This window comes from Opisthocomus hoazin, chromosome 18 (genome assembly GCF_030867145.1).
Source record: "Opisthocomus hoazin isolate bOpiHoa1 chromosome 18, bOpiHoa1.hap1, whole genome shotgun sequence".
Lineage (NCBI taxonomy): Eukaryota > Metazoa > Chordata > Aves > Opisthocomiformes > Opisthocomidae > Opisthocomus > Opisthocomus hoazin.
Window position 1 is genome coordinate 18,748,030 of NC_134431.1, and position 16,545 is coordinate 18,764,574.

General features: G+C 66.4%; 1 protein-coding gene across 2 annotated transcripts; it reads left to right on the plus strand.

Annotated features, from left to right (window-relative positions):
* The first annotated feature begins 2,083 nt into the window (after window positions 1-2,083).
* Window positions 2,084-16,305, plus strand: HM13 (histocompatibility minor 13). 2 transcript variants are annotated; one of them, XM_075438375.1, is made up of 13 exons: window positions 2,084-2,311; window positions 3,501-3,599; window positions 4,981-5,063; window positions 6,372-6,460; window positions 7,451-7,536; window positions 7,683-7,808; window positions 9,722-9,779; window positions 10,270-10,353; window positions 10,622-10,658; window positions 12,617-12,719; window positions 13,481-13,566; window positions 15,349-15,542; window positions 16,131-16,214. In XM_075438375.1, the coding sequence occupies exons 1-12, from the start codon at window positions 2,135-2,137 to the stop codon at window positions 15,497-15,499; spliced, it is 1,179 nt and encodes a 392-aa protein (XP_075294490.1). In that variant the 5' UTR covers window positions 2,084-2,134; the 3' UTR covers window positions 15,500-15,542; window positions 16,131-16,214. The 2 variants fall into 2 exon arrangements, with proteins under 2 accessions (XP_075294490.1, XP_075294491.1); XM_075438376.1 differs by lacking the exon at window positions 15,349-15,542 and having other exon boundaries at window positions 2,086-2,311; window positions 16,131-16,305.
* The last annotated feature ends 240 nt before the right edge of the window (window positions 16,306-16,545 follow it).

Genomic DNA, 16,545 nt, shown 5'->3' on the forward strand with positions numbered 1-16,545 from the left:
ACCGGGGGCTGCACAGCGGGGTTGGGGGCTGCACAGCGGGACCGGGGGCTGCACAGCTGGGCCGGGGGCTGCACAGCGGGGTTGGGGGCTGCACAGCAGGGCTGGGGGCTGCACAGCGGGGCCTGGGGGCTGTACAGCGGGGGCTGGGAGCTGCACAGTGGGGCCGGGGGCTGCACAGCGGAGCCGGGGGCTGCACAGCGGGGCTGGGGGCTGCACAGCTGGGCTGGGGGCTGCACAGCGGGGCCGGGGGCTCCTTGCTGCTGCCGCTCCCTCCCGCCGCTGCGGCCGGCCTTTCCCCGCGGCGGGAGGCGGGGGGGCCAGGGCATGGAAAGTTGGCAGCCGGCAGAGAAGGGAGTGGAAAGAATGAGCTCAAACCCAGAAAAATGCGGCCACGCTGGAGGGGGGGGAGGAGAGGCCGAGGGGGGGCCATGGTGAGGCGCTGGGAAAGGGAGGAGGAGGCACTGGTGGGGGGCTGGGGGCTGCCCGGGGCCCCCAGCCAGGCCCACACCTGGGGCAGGTCGTGTTGGGGCTCGGTGGCCCCCGTGCCATCGGTCCCTGAGTGGCCATCGGCCCCAGCGCGATGTCCCCCAGCCCCACTGTCTTCCCAGTGCCGTTTGTCCTGGTGCCATCGGTCCCAGTGCGTCCATCCCTGGGTGGCCACTGGCCCCAGCACGATGTCCCCCAGCCCCACCGTCTCCCCGGTGCCATTGGTCCCAGTGCCACCAGCCCCGGTGCCATTCCCCCGATGCCATCGGTCCCCCGGTTCCCCCCATCTGCCGCCAGCCGAGGGGACGGTGCCGGAGCAGCCGCCCCACTGCCCACTGCTGCCTGTCCTTCCCCTTTATGGGAGAATTGGTGGCAGGGAGAGCTCAGCATGCGGGGCGGGGGGCCGGCCCCGCAGAGAGGGGCTGCCGGGGGGCCTTTCCCTCTGCCTGAAAGATAAAACCATGAATCACCCGCGCTCCTGAAATAGATCCCTTTTATTTGGGGGAAAAAAAAAAAAAAAAAGAGGAAAACATTTTTTAAAAATTGAAAACCGGCTTTTTAATCCCCGCTGCGCTCCCTTCCCCTGCCCGTGGCTCAGATCTGAGCCGGGGGCAGCGCCGTGTCGCTTTGCTCCAGCTTTGTCTCCGCCGGCGTCTTTGCTCCCGAGCAGCCTCTCAGGGAATCGCAGAATCACCGAGGTTGGCAAAGACCCCTGAGATCACAGCATCATGGAACGCTGGGGTGGGAAGGGGCCTTCAGAGGCCACCCAGCCCACCCCCTCTGCAGCGAGTGGGGACATCTCCAAGGGGATCCGGCTGCTCCGAGCCCTGTCCGACCTGGCCTGGAACGTTCCCAGGGACAGGGCATCTCCCAGCTCTCTGGGCAGCCGGGGCCAGGGTTCCACCACCCTCATGGTGAAAAATGTCTTCCTTATACCCAGCCTAAATCTGCACTCCCTTAGTTTAGACCCATTACTCCATGTCCTGTCCTGAGATCACCGAGTCCAGCCGTCACCCCACCCCCCCCACGCCTGCTCAACCACGTCCCGCAGGGCCACATCCCCGCGGGGTTTGAACCCCCCCAGGGATGGGGACTCCCCCCCTGCCCTGGGCAGCCTGGGCCAACGCCTGACCGCTCTCCCAGGACAGAAATTGTTCCCGATCTCCAGCCTGAGCCTCCCCTGACGCACCCCGAGGCCGTCGCCTCTCACCCTGTCGCTGATTACCGGGGAGCAGAGACCCCGGGTGCTCTCTGCCTGTCACCAGGAGGGAGGAGGAGGAGGAGGAGGAGGAGGCGGCCCGGCGGCGCTGCCCGCGGCCTGGGCGGGGGGGGGAGGATTTGTGAGGAAAAGGCGATTTTTCAGCCAATTTTCCGGCTGGGCCCAAGCCCAGCGCGGGGGGAGGCCCCGCTGCCACCTCCACAGCCGGTCACGGGCGGCCCCCCCCGGGCAGGAGAACCGGGCCTGGGGGGAGGCGGGGGGGGCCGGGTCCAGGATCGGGCCCGCCGCCGCTCTCCGTCTCCTAGCAACGCGGCCCGGGTTGCCGGGGGCGTGGCCAGCGCCGGCGCCTGACGCACTTCCGGCCGGCGGAGGGGGGACGTGTCCCTGGCGCGCGCCGGCCGGAAGCGGACCGCGGTGGGAGCAGCCGCCATGGAGGAGGCCGGGGCCCACAACGGCACCGGGGCCGGGGCCGGTTCCCCCGCCGCCGCCCCCCGCCCGCCCGCCACCCCCGAGGGCATGGCGCTGGCCTACGGCAGCCTGGTCCTCATGGCGCTGCTGCCCATCTTCTTCGGGGCGCTGCGCTCCGTCAGCTGCGCCAAGAGCAAGGTACCGGCCCCGGGAGAGCCGCGCCTCCCGCCCCGGCCCGTCCCGGGACCCCCTCATGGCGCCCCCGGGACCCCCTCAGGCCCGTCCCGGGACCCCCCCCGGCCCGTCCCGGGACCCCCTCAGGGCCTCGGGACACCCGGACCCCCTCAGGCCCCTCCCGGGAACCCCCTCAGGCCCCTCCCGGGAACCCCCTCAGGCCCCTCCCGGGAACCCCCTCAGGGCCCTCCCGGACACCCGGGACCCCCTCAGGCCTGTCCCGGGACCCCCCCCGGCCTCTCCCGGGACACCCGGACCCCCTCAGGGCCCCGGGAGAGGCGGGGACCCGTGCCCCGCCGGAGCAGCGCACCCAGGGAGGGACCCGGGGCCGCCGGAGCCCCGGGCGCTGCAAGGCCCCTGGCCCCCTTGCGGGAGCTGCTGCCGGTGGGGGGGGGGGGGGGGCTCGCCTGTGGCTTTGTCCCGGGGTGCCCTGCCCGCACCCCCCTGCCTGGGGCCTCAGCAGGGGCTCGGACCCCCTGGCCGGCAGCTCCCGAGGTGCGGGGGAAGGGGCCATGGCTCGGTGAAGCCCCCTGTCCGCCCTGAAGCCTGGCGTCGGGGGGTTCCGCTGGTTTTGGGGGGTTCCTGGCAGCCGAGCTGTGTGGTTTGGGGGGGGTTCTGTTCCCCCACACCACAGGGAGCCGCTGGCTCTGCGGGCACCGGCTCCTGCGCTGCCGAGGGCTGTGCGGCAGCCGCTGTGCCCGGGACAGGCTGCCGTTCCTCCGCAGGGTTGCTCTGCGTGAGGGATCCCGCCAGCGTGCGCTCCGCTGCGCAGGATCGGATCCGCGGGGAGCCCCCCGCCTCCCCTCCGAAAGCTGGAGGCCTCTCGTGGGACACGGCCTGAAAAAGGGTTGAGCCGGCCGGTGCAAAGATGTCTCGGAAAGCAAAAGGGATTTATGGATCTGGTTTTCTCCCTTCTCCAAGAGGAAAAAAGCAGTGAATCGTGGCAGCCCTTGGACGAGCGCGAGGTTTGCGCTCTCCGTCTCGGGCTCTGCCTGCGATGCAGTCCCACCTCCGGGAACGCCGGGGGCCGGCGGGTGCCCAGCCCCTCTCAGCGCCGCCGCGGAGCCCCGCTCGTGGTGCCTGCTCGCCCCCTGCTCCGGTAGGAAGCCAGAGCAGGGCCTGATCCGCTCCTCTCCTCTCCTTCCCTCCCCAGAACTCCTCGGAGATGCCGGAGACCATTACCAGCCGCGATGCTGCTCGTTTTCCCATCGTTGCCAGTTGCACCCTTCTGGGGCTCTACCTCTTCTTTAAAGTGAGTGAGTGACGCCAGCGGGCGCTGGAGCCGGTGCCTGCTGCCCTCCCACCGGGTCCGGAGCTCCCGGTTTGTGGGGGCTGACTCGATTTTTGACTTGCCCGTGTTGGGACAGAGCGTGTGTAGGGCTGCACGGCTCGAGCACTGCGGTGTCACCATGCAGGAGGGCATCACTTCTCACCTGCGTTGTTGCACCTTGGGGGAGATCCGAGCCTGTTTGGGCACGGGGTGGTTCTGGAGAGCTACCGAGGGGTGAGTTCACCCCTGAGCTCTGCCCACCCCTGTGGGCCGACGGTCTGAAAGCCGCGGGTGCTGGGGGCTGCTGAGCTGCAGATGCTGCTGGCTGCGTGCTGTGCTGTCTCGGCTGCGGGCCTGGGGGATGGCTAGCTCGTGGGCGAGCCCCTGGGTGTTCAGGTGAGGTCCTTCAGACCTGCAGAGTTAGGTGACCATTCCCGAGTCGCAGAGAGGAGATCCAAGCAGCAGGTGCCTTCAGCTGGGTGGAGAAGCAGAAGTTCTTGGCTTAAAGCACCTTTGGCTGCCAGCTTGGAGCCGAGCTCCGGGAGGGGCCTGACGAGCCGTGGGGCTGCCAGCGCAGAGCGGTCCTGTCGGCACGGCAGCTTCCAGCCACGCCGTCCTGGGCTGCCCGTGAGGTGGCAGGGTGCTCCTGGCTGCCTGGGGGAGGTTTAAGATGCAAAGTTGGGAATATTTCAGTTGAACGCCCCTTCTCCACCCATCGCGGTGATGCGATCCGCCCCTCTGGGCTCTGAAGGGACCCCTGCAGCCCACCCCTTCCCCGTGGCCCATGGTGTGGGGTGCTTCTCCGCCTGGTCGGGTGCCTCTTCCATCGCCTGCTCCTGGCTGGGACGGAGGCGTCCCCCCTCCAGGAGAGCGCAGAGGACCCCGGGGTCCCCCCGCGCTGGGCCGTAGGGGTGCGAGTCGGCAGTAAGGCAGCGTGGGTGTTGGAGGGCGGGAGTTCTAATAATACCCTGTTTAATTAGGGCAGGGTGAGCTTGGCCCGCTGCAGCGGCGAGGCGGGGGTGCTGCTGCTCCCCTCTGCCCGGGGCAGCCCCGGGAGCGGCGCGGTGCCTCGCTCCCCGCACCGGCTCGCTCCGCGGGGACGCGTGGGGCAAGCTCTGTCCTCCTTCCCGCAGCGCACGAGTTATTTTTTGACCCGAGTGGTTTGTAGACGTGCGACAGCTCGCGGGCCCACTGTGCTTGTTCTGCGAGCAGGCGGCTGTTCCCGACGTATTTCACGTCAGCGGTGCAAGAATTTGGGTTATCCCAGCTATTCTGCTCGTCTCCCTGGAGCGCTGGCACCGTGAAGCGCTGCGGATGGGGGGGATGCTGCGGTAACCGACCCCTCTCTGGGTTTGCCTTGCAGATATTCTCTCAAGAGTACATCAACCTTCTGCTCTCCATGTATTTCTTTGTGCTAGGGATCCTGGCCCTGTCCCACACCATCAGGTACGGCGGGGGCAGGGGTGTGTGAGGCTGCCTGCTCTGCGAGCTGTGCAGTTTGCCGGGGGGTTTCTAGAGCGCCGTTGCCTTGCGGCAGAGCCAGGTCCCAGCTCATCGGGTGTTTCCCTCAGTGGTGTGATGGGCTCCTGGGGAGATGACCCCGGGGGAGTGGGCTGTGGACCCTTCCTCCTGGGGCAGCCACAGGCAGAACCAAAATCTGTTTTCACAGAATGTTCGGGGTTGGCAGGGCCCTCTGTGGGTCACCCAGCCCAACCCCCTGCCCAAGCAGGGTCACCCAGAGCAGGCTGCACAGCACCGCGGCCAGGCGGGGCTGGAATATCTCCAGAGAAGGAGACTCCACAGCCTCCCTGGGCAGCCTGGGCCAGGGCTCCATCACCCTCAGAGGGAAGAAGTTCTTCCTCGGGTTCAGCTGGAGCTTCCTCTGCTTCAGTTTGTGCCCGTTGCCCCTTGTCCTGTCGCTGGGCACCACTGGAAAGAGTCTGGCCCCGTCCTCCTGACCCCCACCCTGCAGATATTTGTAAGCATAAAGTCTCGGGGGTCCCATCTGTCTGGCACCCCAGGCAGCGTCCCTGGGAGCGCTCGTGGAGGTGCAGGTGGCCGCTGTCGCAGGACAAGGCCGGCTGTGCCCCGAGGAGCTGCCGTGGCTTCTCCCGGTCCGTGCTGCTCTTTGGAGGGCAGAGCTCCGTGGCACTGCTGTTCCCCGGTTTGGGACGGCTGACACGGGCAGCTGGAGCTCACGGTGACATCCTGTGCCGATGCTTGGCGCGAGGTGTTGAAAGCTCTGGCTGTTTCAGTAACTGAAAAAGTAAAACCAGTTTCCTGTTTCCTGAGCTCTGGGGTGTTGGGGACCAGATGTTTTCCCTGGACTGGCAGTGTGGCAAGGGCTGCGTCCCTGCTGCCGGCTCTGCGGGAGGGCCACTGGGTGCTGGCACAGCCAGTTCTGGGTGACCAGACCCATACGCTGCTGGGGGGGCTACTGGGGGCACAGGGACCTGCTGGAGCCTGGGGTGGGTCCTCTCTTCTTGCGGGTGATGCCTGTTTTGCTGGAGTACGTTTGGGGGCTGTCACGCAGGAGCGGAGCAGAGCTCTGGGGAGGACGAGGTCCCGTCTCCGTGGCTTGGTGACGGAAGCTGGGGCTCCTGCCCTTCCCTGATGTGGCGGAACCTGGCTTTCCCCCGTCTCGGGAGGGGCGTGGGCCGGCATCCGTGCTGGGACACCGTCAGGCAGCGGTGCTGGGCAGCGTGTCATGCGGGGCGTCTGTCGAGCTGCCCTTCTCTGCACCTCTCGTTTCAGCCCCGTGATGAACAGATTCTTCCCTGCAAATTTCCCCAACAAACAGTACCAGCTCCTCTTCACCCAGGGCTCCGGGGAGAGCAAGGAGGGTACGTTGGCTTGCTGGTCTCTCTGGGAGCCTGAATGCTTTCGGCCTTTACTCTTCTGTTGCTTGCTGGCTTGGTGTTTTGACTTTCAGCCTGGTGAAACGACCTTCTCAAAGACAGAATCACAGAATGGTCGGGGTTGGAAGGGACCTCTGTGGGTCACCCAGCCCAACCCCCTGCCGAAGCAGGGTCACCTACAGTAGGCTGTAGAGGACCTTGTCCAGCCGGGTCTTGAATATCTCCCGAGAAGGAGACTCCACAGCCCCTCTGGGCAGCCTGGGCCAGTGCTGAGACCTGCCTCTTGCTCCTGGCTGCACGGCTGTAGCCAGCGTGAGCCCCGTCTGTCCCTGCAGAGCTGGCGCTGCCGCCTGCGTCGTCTCGCGTTGGCTGGTGCTCTCCCCCCGAGCTGCCTCGGGCTGGCGGCGACACCCCAGAAACGGATCCCAGAGGGCTGTAGGAATGGAGCTGTGGCTGCCGTTCAGCGCCCTGCCTTCGGGTTCCTTGGGCAGCGTAGTACTGACGTGTTTGCGCTGCCTTAACTGATCTGATTCAGTTCTTTGCACTGGTAGAAGCTGCCTTGGTAAGTACCCTGCCCAGCAGCTTTACTGGTAAGGGAACACTTCTTCTAGTGATACCACCAGGAGTTAACTGGTGCAGGAAGAGGGAGAAGATTTGCCTCCCCCTGCCTTAGGCAGTGCCTGAATCCGATTTCCATATGGACAGAAGGATGGCAGATGCTGTCCGTGTGGCGGGGTCTGCCTGAAGGGGAAGGTCCGGACGTGCCGGGGCCGGCTGCTGGCCCGTGTGCGGGCTGCGCGTGTTCGCCGGGGCACGGCCCCCGCTGTGGGTACGGTCCCCTCGCCTGGGGCCCGGTCCCCTCGCCTGGGCCCCGAGCGCTGCGCTCTGCGCTGCTCCCCAGCTGCGGAGTCGCTCGCCTCTGCCCTGCGCAGGAAGGGGAGCTGCCCGAAGCCTGACTTCTCTGTTTCGTTGCAGAAATAGTCAACTATGAATTTGACACCAAGGACCTCGTATGCCTGGCCCTGAGCAGTGTTGTGGGGGTCTGGTACCTGCTGAGGAAGGTAAGCGAGCCACAGCCCTGCTGTGGGGAGGCCAGGGACCGGGCTGGATCAGACCCAGGCCCCTTTCCACGCAAGGCACCGGCAGGCTGAGGCCGTGGCTCGGCACGTGCGGTGGGACCCAGATCTCCTTTTCCTGTCGTTCTCAGCACTGGATTGCCAACAACCTCTTTGGGCTGGCCTTCTCCCTCAACGGGGTGGAGCTCCTGCACTTGAACAACGTCAGCACTGGCTGCATCTTGCTTGGGGGCCTCTTCATCTACGACGTCTTCTGGGTAAACGGGAGCGTTCCCTGGGGCGACCGCGGGTTGCAGCCCTTGGCGGAAGGCGTGTGCGGGGCCTTGTGCCTCTTCAGAGGCAGCACGCTGGCTGGACGCGCGTTTCCAGTCAGCATTTCCACTTTCTCAGCCCAAAGGGGTGTGGTGGGGGTGAGGACGGAATCAAACAGTGGCAGAACGTGGCTCAGCAAACGTATTTTCTTTTAAGCTCTGTCTTGGAGAGCCCAGGGCTGGCAGGGATCTCATCAGGGCTGGTGTGGGGTACCCGGGCGTGCGGCATATCCAATTCTGGTGACCTGTAACCCCCACCAAGGCCTTCCCAGTGCCTGACAGAGCTGCTGGGTGGGCTGGAGGACGAGGCTGCGCTGGGGTACGCCGATCCTGCTTGTGCAGGCTGTGCCTCGGCTCTCATCTGCCGGCTTCGTTAGCGTCCTCTGTTCTCTTGCACAGAGGACCAAGTGCTGGAATGCCTTCGGCTTCTCTCCCGCAGCCAGTGCGGTGCCCCAACACCCTCATTTGGAGATTTTCCGTGTCTCTCTGCAGCGGGCCTGGATGGATGTTTCTCTTTGTAGTGTCTGTGTTCCCCAGTCCTCCCTGCCGCCTCCTGAATTACTGCGCTTCCAAATGTCTGAGACCTTGTGTACCTTGAGGTCTGTCCAGCAGCTCTGCAGCGGCCTGAGTTAATCCTTCCCTGTTTGAGCCTGGCTCCTGGTGTGTTATTTCGTGCTTGGCCGGTGCTGCCCCTGTCTCGCAGCCTCGCTAACAGTCTCAGCTCTGTGGTTCCTCAGCCCGCGTGCCGCTTCCTCCGCCGCTCCCAGCTGGGGAGGACTCAGCCTTCTGGCTTCGCACACCCAGTGCCTCTCACCCTGCTCGGGGTGCGAGTGTCTTGCCGGTGCTTCGGAGACGGCGAGAGTGCAACCCTCGCCGCTCTCCGCTTGCCGACTGTCCCCCACCTCGGCTTGCCCAGCCGGTCAGTGCGGTGCCGGAGCCTCGCAGAAGGGCTGTCCCGGAGCAGAGGCTCTTGCTGTGCCCCTCTGCAGGGTCCGGTCGCTTGGGTCTTAGCACGGATTTGATCACAGTGAGATCCAAGGAGGGTTTTGAGGAGGACGGGGAACTGCGCAGTGGGTTGGTGGTATTGCCCCCTGCGTAGTCTTGGGGTGAATTGGCATGTGATGCTGTCCCCTGGTCCCAGTGTGGAGTCCTCTCGCTCTGTGGCGATGCCCAGAGCTCGCTGCATCTGCTGCCTGGTGCTTGAAGGTTTCTCTCTAATCCCTGGCTGTAGGATCTTGCTCCCCTGGTGCTAACCAGCACCTGGTTTATGTGCCTGCAGCTGCTACAGCCCAGACTGGAGGCTTGGAGGTGCAAAGGAACAGAAATAAGGGTGGCTGACCTGCGTGGTTACGGTCCATCCCCCAGATGATCCCAGCAGTTAAAGCTGGTAGTGCAGTACAAATAAATGACCTCAGAGTGAAATGCAGCTGATCTGGCAGTCGCTGCGGTCCCCACTGGAAGCTCACGGGCAGCAGCCCGGCTCTGCTGGGAGCTCCTGCCCTCGGATAACGCCCTGCGCCGTGGTCGGGCGTCCCGCTGCGTTGGCTGCTTAGGGCTGAACCGACCCGCAGGGATGGGTGCCGGGGAAGGCAGCACCGCAGCTCTGCGACGTGAGCGGTCTCCCCGGCGCCGCTCGGAAAGCAGCGCGGCCGCGACGTGCTCGCCTCCTCGAGCGCCGGCCGCTGCCGTCTCCCCGGGGCGGTGGGCTCGCCGGCAGGACTCCTCTGCCCGCAGCTCGGCGGCTCTGTGGCCGTCCTCTGCCACCGACGCCGCTCCGGGCCCCGAGATGGGGCTGTAGCTGCGGGCGTGCGTGTCCCTGTGCCGCTGTGGTCACCCCAGACCCCTCTGCTTGCCCCTAGGTCTTTGGCACCAACGTGATGGTGACAGTTGCCAAATCGTTCGAGGCCCCGATAAAACGTGAGTAGATCTTCGCCGTCGGCGAGGGGCTGCCCGTTCTGCTGCGGTCGCTGCCCCCCGGCACCCTCTGCCTTCTGGGGGTGGCTCGGACAGCGGGGTGTGTGCGGTGGGTGCTGTGCTGGGCCACCGATCTGCAGGGAGAGGGGTGGGTTGGAGGGCCCTGAGCTGGCTGGGTTCGTCCGCACCCCCGGGCAATTTCACCTCATTTTAAAAAACAGAACAAAAAACCCCCAAAAAACAGCAGGAAAGGTGAATTTGTGCTGTTGCGGAACGTGCAGTGGCTTGGGTCCTGGGAGCTCCGTTTCCCATCCTGCTGCCCTGAGTTCTCCCAGGAAGGAGAACGGGCTGGGCTGCCGGGGAAGAGGGGGCCGAGGGCAGGGACGGGGGTCTTGCCCCGCTCCAGTCCCTTTTTGCCAGGCACACAGTGATGCTGAGGGCTGCTCGGCACAGCCCCCCGCCCCCTCACCGTGCCCCTCTCTGCTCCTCGTAGTGGTTTTCCCTCAGGACCTGCTGGAGAAGGGGCTGGAGGCTGACAACTTCGCCATGCTGGGTCTGGGGGACATCGTCATTCCAGGTAAGGGCACAAGAAGGGGGGATGTGACCGGGCTGGCCCCTCCGAGCGGGCTGCGGGGAGCGGAGCGGGTGCCTCGCTCTGCCGGGGGTCTCCTGCCGGGGCCGGGGGCTGCGTGGGCTAGGGGCTGCGTGGGCCAGGGGTCTCCCACCGGGGCCGGGGGCTGTCCCAGTGCCATGTGCCACGAGAGGGCACTGTCAGCCCAGGCAGGGCACCCGACCCGGCTGCGGGTCCCGCTCAGCGTCCCCTCACCGTCCCCTTCTCCTCGCAGGGATCTTCATCGCCTTGCTGCTGCGGTTTGACATCAGGTGAGCGGGCGGCGGGGAAGGGTCTCCGGCGGGGTGGATCTCGCAGCGTATCTGAGCTGCTTTTGGGGAGGAACAAGGGGAAGAGGAAGCCAGGGCAGCACGTAACGGCCCCGCAGAGCCTCGCCGTCTCCCTGGCACCGAGGAGGAGAGGGCAGCGCTGGGGAAGCAGCGACGGCGTGGGAAAGAGCCGGGGGTGCTGGCACCTGGGCAGCGCTGGCGTGGATCCGGATCGGTGCCCGGCAGTGCCGGCTGGCTCTGGGTTGCCATTGGGGGAAGGAGCTCCTTCCTACGCTTCATCAGTGGCGCTGGGTCTGGTTGGAGGCCGGTAACTGGTGGTGTCCCCCAGGGGTCAGTACTGGGCCCAGTCATTTAACTTCTTCATCAACGACCTGGATGAAGAGTTAGAATGTACCCTCAGCCAGTTTGCTGATGACACCAAACTGGGAGCAGTGGTGGATACACCAGCAGGCTGTGCTGCCATTCAGCGTGACCTGGGCAGGCTGGAGAGCTGGGCAGAGAGGAACCTGAGGAGGTTCAACCAGGGCAAGGGCAGGGTCCTGCGCCTGGGGAGGAACAACCCCAGGCACCAGGACAGGCTGGGGCGGCCCTGCTGGAGAGCAGCTCTGCGGAGAGGGACTGGGAGTGCTGGGGGACGACAGGGTGACCATGAGCCAGCAGCGTGCCCTGGGTGCCCAGAAGGGCAGTGGGATCCTGGGGTGCATGAGGAGGAGTGTGGGCAGCAGGGCGAGGGAGGTTCTCCTCCCCCTCTGCTCTGCCCTGGGGAGGCCCCATCTGCAGTGCTGGGTCCAGTGCTGGGCTCCCCAGTTCGAGAGAGATGAGGAGCTACTGGAGAGAGTCCAGCGGAGGGCTGCGAGGATGAGGAGGGGACGGGAGCATCTCTCCTCCGAGGAGAGGCTGAGGGAGCTGGGCTTGTTCAGCCTGGAGAAGAGAAGGCTGAGAGGGGACCTTCGAAATGCCCATAAATATCTGCAGGGTGGGGGTCAGGAGGACGGGACCAGACTCTTTCCAGTGGTGCCCAGCGACAGGACAAGGGGCAACGGGCACAAACTGGAGCAGAGGAAGCTCCAGCTGAACCCGAGGAAGAACTTCTTCCCTCTGAGGGTGCCGGAGCCCTGGCCCAGGCTGCCCAGGGAGGCTGTGGAGTCTCCTTCTCTGGAGATATTCCAGCCCTGCCTGGCCGCGGTGCTGTGCCCCCTGCTCTGGGTGACCCTGCTTGGGCAGGGGTTGGGCTGGGTGACCCCAGAGGTCCCTTCCAACCCCTGTCATTCTGTGATACACGGGGAGGCTGCACCTCCGGCCGGGGCGTAGCACTCGGCAGTTGCCCCACACCGAAAGTCTCCAGCTGGGCAGCTGCCAGGGACGGGCCGCGTCGTGCGGCTGCGGTGGTGTGGCCCCGCTGCTGTTGCGCAGACCTTTCGCTCTGTGCCAGCTCTTCCAGGTGTTTCCACCCACGTCCTGCCTGCACCTGCTGGGAACCCCAGTTCCCGCAGCCTGCCCTGCCGTAAAACAGCACGTGCTGTGAGCGGGGTGCCAGGGACCGGCCGAGCTTCCCCCGAGAAGGTGGGACCCCCTCCCGGGCTCCCAGTGCCGATTCCTCCCCTCCCAGCAGCCACCCAGCAGCAGGATTGCGCAGCCCCTCCCCTTCTTCAAGACGTGGTTTAGCAGGCGTGGTGGTGTTGGGTTGGCGGTTGGACTTGATGATTTTAGAGGTCTTTTCCAACCTTAACGATTTTATGATCGATTCCATGATTCCCCAGCGCCTCACCCGGCTGTCCCCCCGTCCAGTCCCACGCTGACCCCACAGCACTGGGGCTGTGCTGGTGCAGCCTCTGAGCACGGGTAGAGCGTGGCTCCCCGCGCCCCAGCACGGTGGGAGATGGCTGAGGGTGCTGGGCCGGCTCCCTTTCGTCACTGGGCTCTGCTCCCTTTCCCTGCAGCTTAAAGAAGAACACGCACACGTATTTCTACACCAGCTTCGTGGCCTACATCTTCGGGCTGGGTCTGACCATATTCATCATGCACATCTTCAAGCACGCCCAGGTGAGCTCCGCCGGGCTGCCTCCCGCCGACGCACGGCCCAAGCGGGACGCGCCGGCTTGGCCGCGAGGTTCCTGCGTCGCGCCAGGAAAAAGCAGATGCGTTCCTTCTGCTGGCTTTGCTTTCCCAGTGCCCCTGCCCAAAGCCTGCGTGCCTGGCTGGAGCCGAGTCCTGTTTGGGCAAGGCTGGTTCAGGCAGCGGCGTTTCCAACAGCAGCACCTCAGCCGAGCTGCCCTGTGGTTTTGTGGCTCTTTGCACCCAGGCTGCCACTGGAAACCCACCCTCCGCGCTGCGGAGGGGCCCAGGGAGCCCACACGCCGAGGGTGCTGTCGCTGGTCTGCGCAGGAGGTCTCGGTGTGTCCGTGGGCTGCTGGGACCTCGCAGCGAGGGTTTTGTGCTGCTGCAGCCGTAACGTGGCTCTCAAAGCTGCTTTGTGGGGCATTAACCCTCTGTGCTGCGCTAACGTGGCTCTCAGAGCCGCTTTGTGGGGCATTAACCCTCTGTGCTGCGCTAACGTGGCTCTCGGAGCCGCTTTGTGGGGCATTAACCCTCTGTGCTGCGCTAACGTGGCTCTCGGAGCCGCTTTGTGGGGCATTAACCCTCTGTGCTGCGCTAACGTGGCTCTCAGAGCTGCTTTGTGGGGCATTAACCCTCTGTGCTGCGCTGTGACGGATGCCGTGGGAGCCGAGGGGCCGGCTCTCCTCCCGCTCCTCCCGAGGGGTGAGCTGTCGCTTGGGTTTAACCGTTGGTTTTCATCCCGACAGCCTGCTCTTCTGTACCTGGTCCCCGCCTGCATCGGATTCCCGCTCCTGGTGGCCTTGGCAAAGGGAGAAGTAACCGAAATGTTCAGGTGAGCGTCAGCTGGCGACGGAGCTGTTTCGCCGGCGGCGCGGGAAGCGTGCAGATGTTCCCACGCTTGGGCACAGCTGGAGGGACGGGTTCATCTGGGCACGCTCCGGGTGTGCGTGCGCACGTGCCTGGGCGGAGGGAGCGGGTCTGTGTTCGTACACGCCGGCCCTGGTTCCAGCCACCTCCCTGCAGCCGGGTGGGAGCTCTGGTGCGGTACCGGCAGGCAGGCAGCATCTGGTATCGCTTTACGCCCCGGTGACAAACTCTTCCCGTGCGCTGGCAGGCAGGGGAGGGTGGGACCGCGCACCTGGTGCTGAGATACTTGGTCATTGTGTCCCAGCGCCCGTGGGTGGGGGAGAACGGAGCCGGATCCAGCTGCGAGAGCAGCCAGGGCTGGTTCCAGCACATCCCAGCCTCCCCGCTCGGGTGAAGCATCCTGGTTTGCAGCAGTCTCCCTGCCCCGGGGGCTGTCGGGGTCTGTGCCGTGGCGTTGCGCTCCGGCCACGCTCCAGGCACTTCCCTGTCCGCTGTCCATGGGCAGCTTGGGTCTCCTGTCCCCTCCGAGCTGCGCGGAGCATGGCCTGGCCTGCCTGGTTTGAGGACAGCTGAGGCAGAGGAGGGAAGGGAACCTCCATCCCGAAGCAGAGCCCTGCACCCCTCTCCGGGGGTGCCCCTGCCCAAGCCCCCAGCCTGCTCGGAGGCAAACCAGTAGCCGACTGGGCGCAGCGGGGAGCCGGCTGCCCTCACCCGCTTCCCCTCCCGTGGGAGATGCAGGCACGCGTGTTCCCAGCGCGCTGTCGGCTGCGCCGGCTCCCCAGCCCTGCCGCACCTGCCCGACCTTTGATGTTTGCTTCTGACGCTCGCTGCTGCAGGCGCCGAGTGTCCTGGGATCGTCCTTCCTGCGCACCTGGGCTCCTGCAGCCGCTCTCCCCGGAGCCGTGACTCACCAGCCGGCAGCGGGGAGCGGCGAGCTGCGGGGAGCCCGGCAGCAAGGCCCCCGGAGAGCCTGGCCGCCGGGCACGGGGGGCTGGTGCCCCCGTAGAGCGTTAGCACAGGGTGCTCCAGCAGCAGAGCTCTGCTCGCTGCCGCTCTGGGTGCTGCCAGGGCAAGCGCCGCAGGCTGGGGAGCTGCGACCTTGACGGGTCTTGGGGTCAGACCCCCCCTGAAGTCGCCTCAGTTGCAGGTAGAGCAAGTGGGATGCGATGGGTCTTAGGGTCTGCAGGGCTGCGGCTCCCACCGCGGGGATCCCAGCGAGCCGCCCGCTTGCGTCTGGCAGCGGCTGCAGCTGCCCGGGGCGAGGGTCCGATGCAGCGGGCGACGTCGGGATCAGTTTTGTGGCCTTCGCTGTGCCTCTGGCGACTGGCAGCAGCGGGGAGCGCGTCCTGCCGCAGCCACCGCGTCCCCGAGCAGCAGGAGAGGGTCTGCCGTGTCGGTCTGCTGCCTGCACAGCCCCCGGCCGCCCTGCTGCTGCCTTCCCAGCACCCGGGCTTGCTCTCCCGTGGGCTCCAGCTGCCTGGCTCTACCCGTGCCGGCGGGAGCTGCCTGCTCCCTGGGTCTCTGCTCTGCGGCCCTGCCATGGGGTCTGGGGGCAAGGGGGGTGCAGGCAGGAGCCTGCTGGCACGACCCGGGGGCTGCCTGAGCGAGCGGGAGCCGGTGGCCTGCGCAGGGTGGAGGGTCTGCAGCAGCCTCGCTCCAAAACTCTTCTGCTTTTTCTCTCTCTCCTCCCCTCTCCTTTCTGTCCTCGCCTTCCCCTTTCCCCTCCTGCTTCCTCTCTCTCCTGCAGCTACGAATCCTCTGCTGAAATCTTGCCACACACACCAAGACTTACCCACTTCCCCACGGTGTCCGGCTCGCCGGCCAGCCTTGCTGATTCCATGCAGCAGAAACTGTCCTGTCCCCGCCGCCGCCGGCAGCAAAGCCCCAGTGCCATGTAGCGACCGCACGCGGTGCCCTGTCCCTGTCTGTCGCCCTGGCCAGGTAGGGGCTGGTCCCCCCTCGCCCCGGGCAGAGGCCGTAGCTGTCACCTCGCTGCTGCGGGCCGGCTGCTCCCCGTCTTTCGGGGAGACTGCGAAGGGGGAGAGGGTTGGAGACCTCGGCCCGCGCTGAAGGCAGCAGCGCTCCCCGGTTTCCTTTGCCAGGGCCCCGGGACGGTGCTGGGGGGGTTTGCAGCCAGAGGAGCGAGTCCCTCGGTCGGGGTCACAACTGTTGGTCTTGCTGTGGCTCCCCCCACGAGCCGGCCTCGCTGGCACCAGGATACGCGACGGTGCTGTCCGGCAGGGGCTGGCGGGCGGATGGACCCCCGGGCACGGTGCCAGGCTGGGGGCTCGGCCAGGGCAGCCCCAGCCCCTGGCTACGTGCACCCTATCACTGGAGGTGTCAGGGGGGAGGGAGGGGGTCGCAGTGCTCGTCTCCCTGCCAGGTTTCCTGCACTGGGGGCCGATGGCTGGAGCCCCCCGTTCCTCAGCAGGGCAGACCCCGAGCCCGCAGCCCCGGGCTGGGCTGTCGCCGCCTGGCACAGGTCCCTCGCCCCGCTCACCCCCCCCTCCTTGCCCCTCTCGCCCCCAGCTACGAGGAGAGCTCTACCCCCAAGGAGGTGCCGGGGGCCTCCAAAGAAGAGACGCCAGAAGCCGCCAAGAAGGAGAAGTGACCTTGCCCCCCCCCCGGCCGTGCCCGCTGCCGCTGGGCTGGGGCCCTTCCGGACCCTCCGCCAGTGCCAGGCGACGAACCAGTTGTGCAAGAGCATCGTGTTGTGTGTGTCGGAGCAGCCGCCCAGGTGGGGTAGCGATGTACGCCGCATAGCCCCCCCCGGCCCCCTCCCCGCGGGGGTACGGGGCGGGCGGGGGGCAAACCACAGGCCGGTTTTTAAATTTTGTATTGTGCATTTGCTTTCTCTCATATTAAACCACGTGGAAGGAAGGCGCTGGGCTGGCAGTGCCGCGGCCGCTGCTCCGGCTCCTGGCTCCTGCTCGGCCGCCCGGCC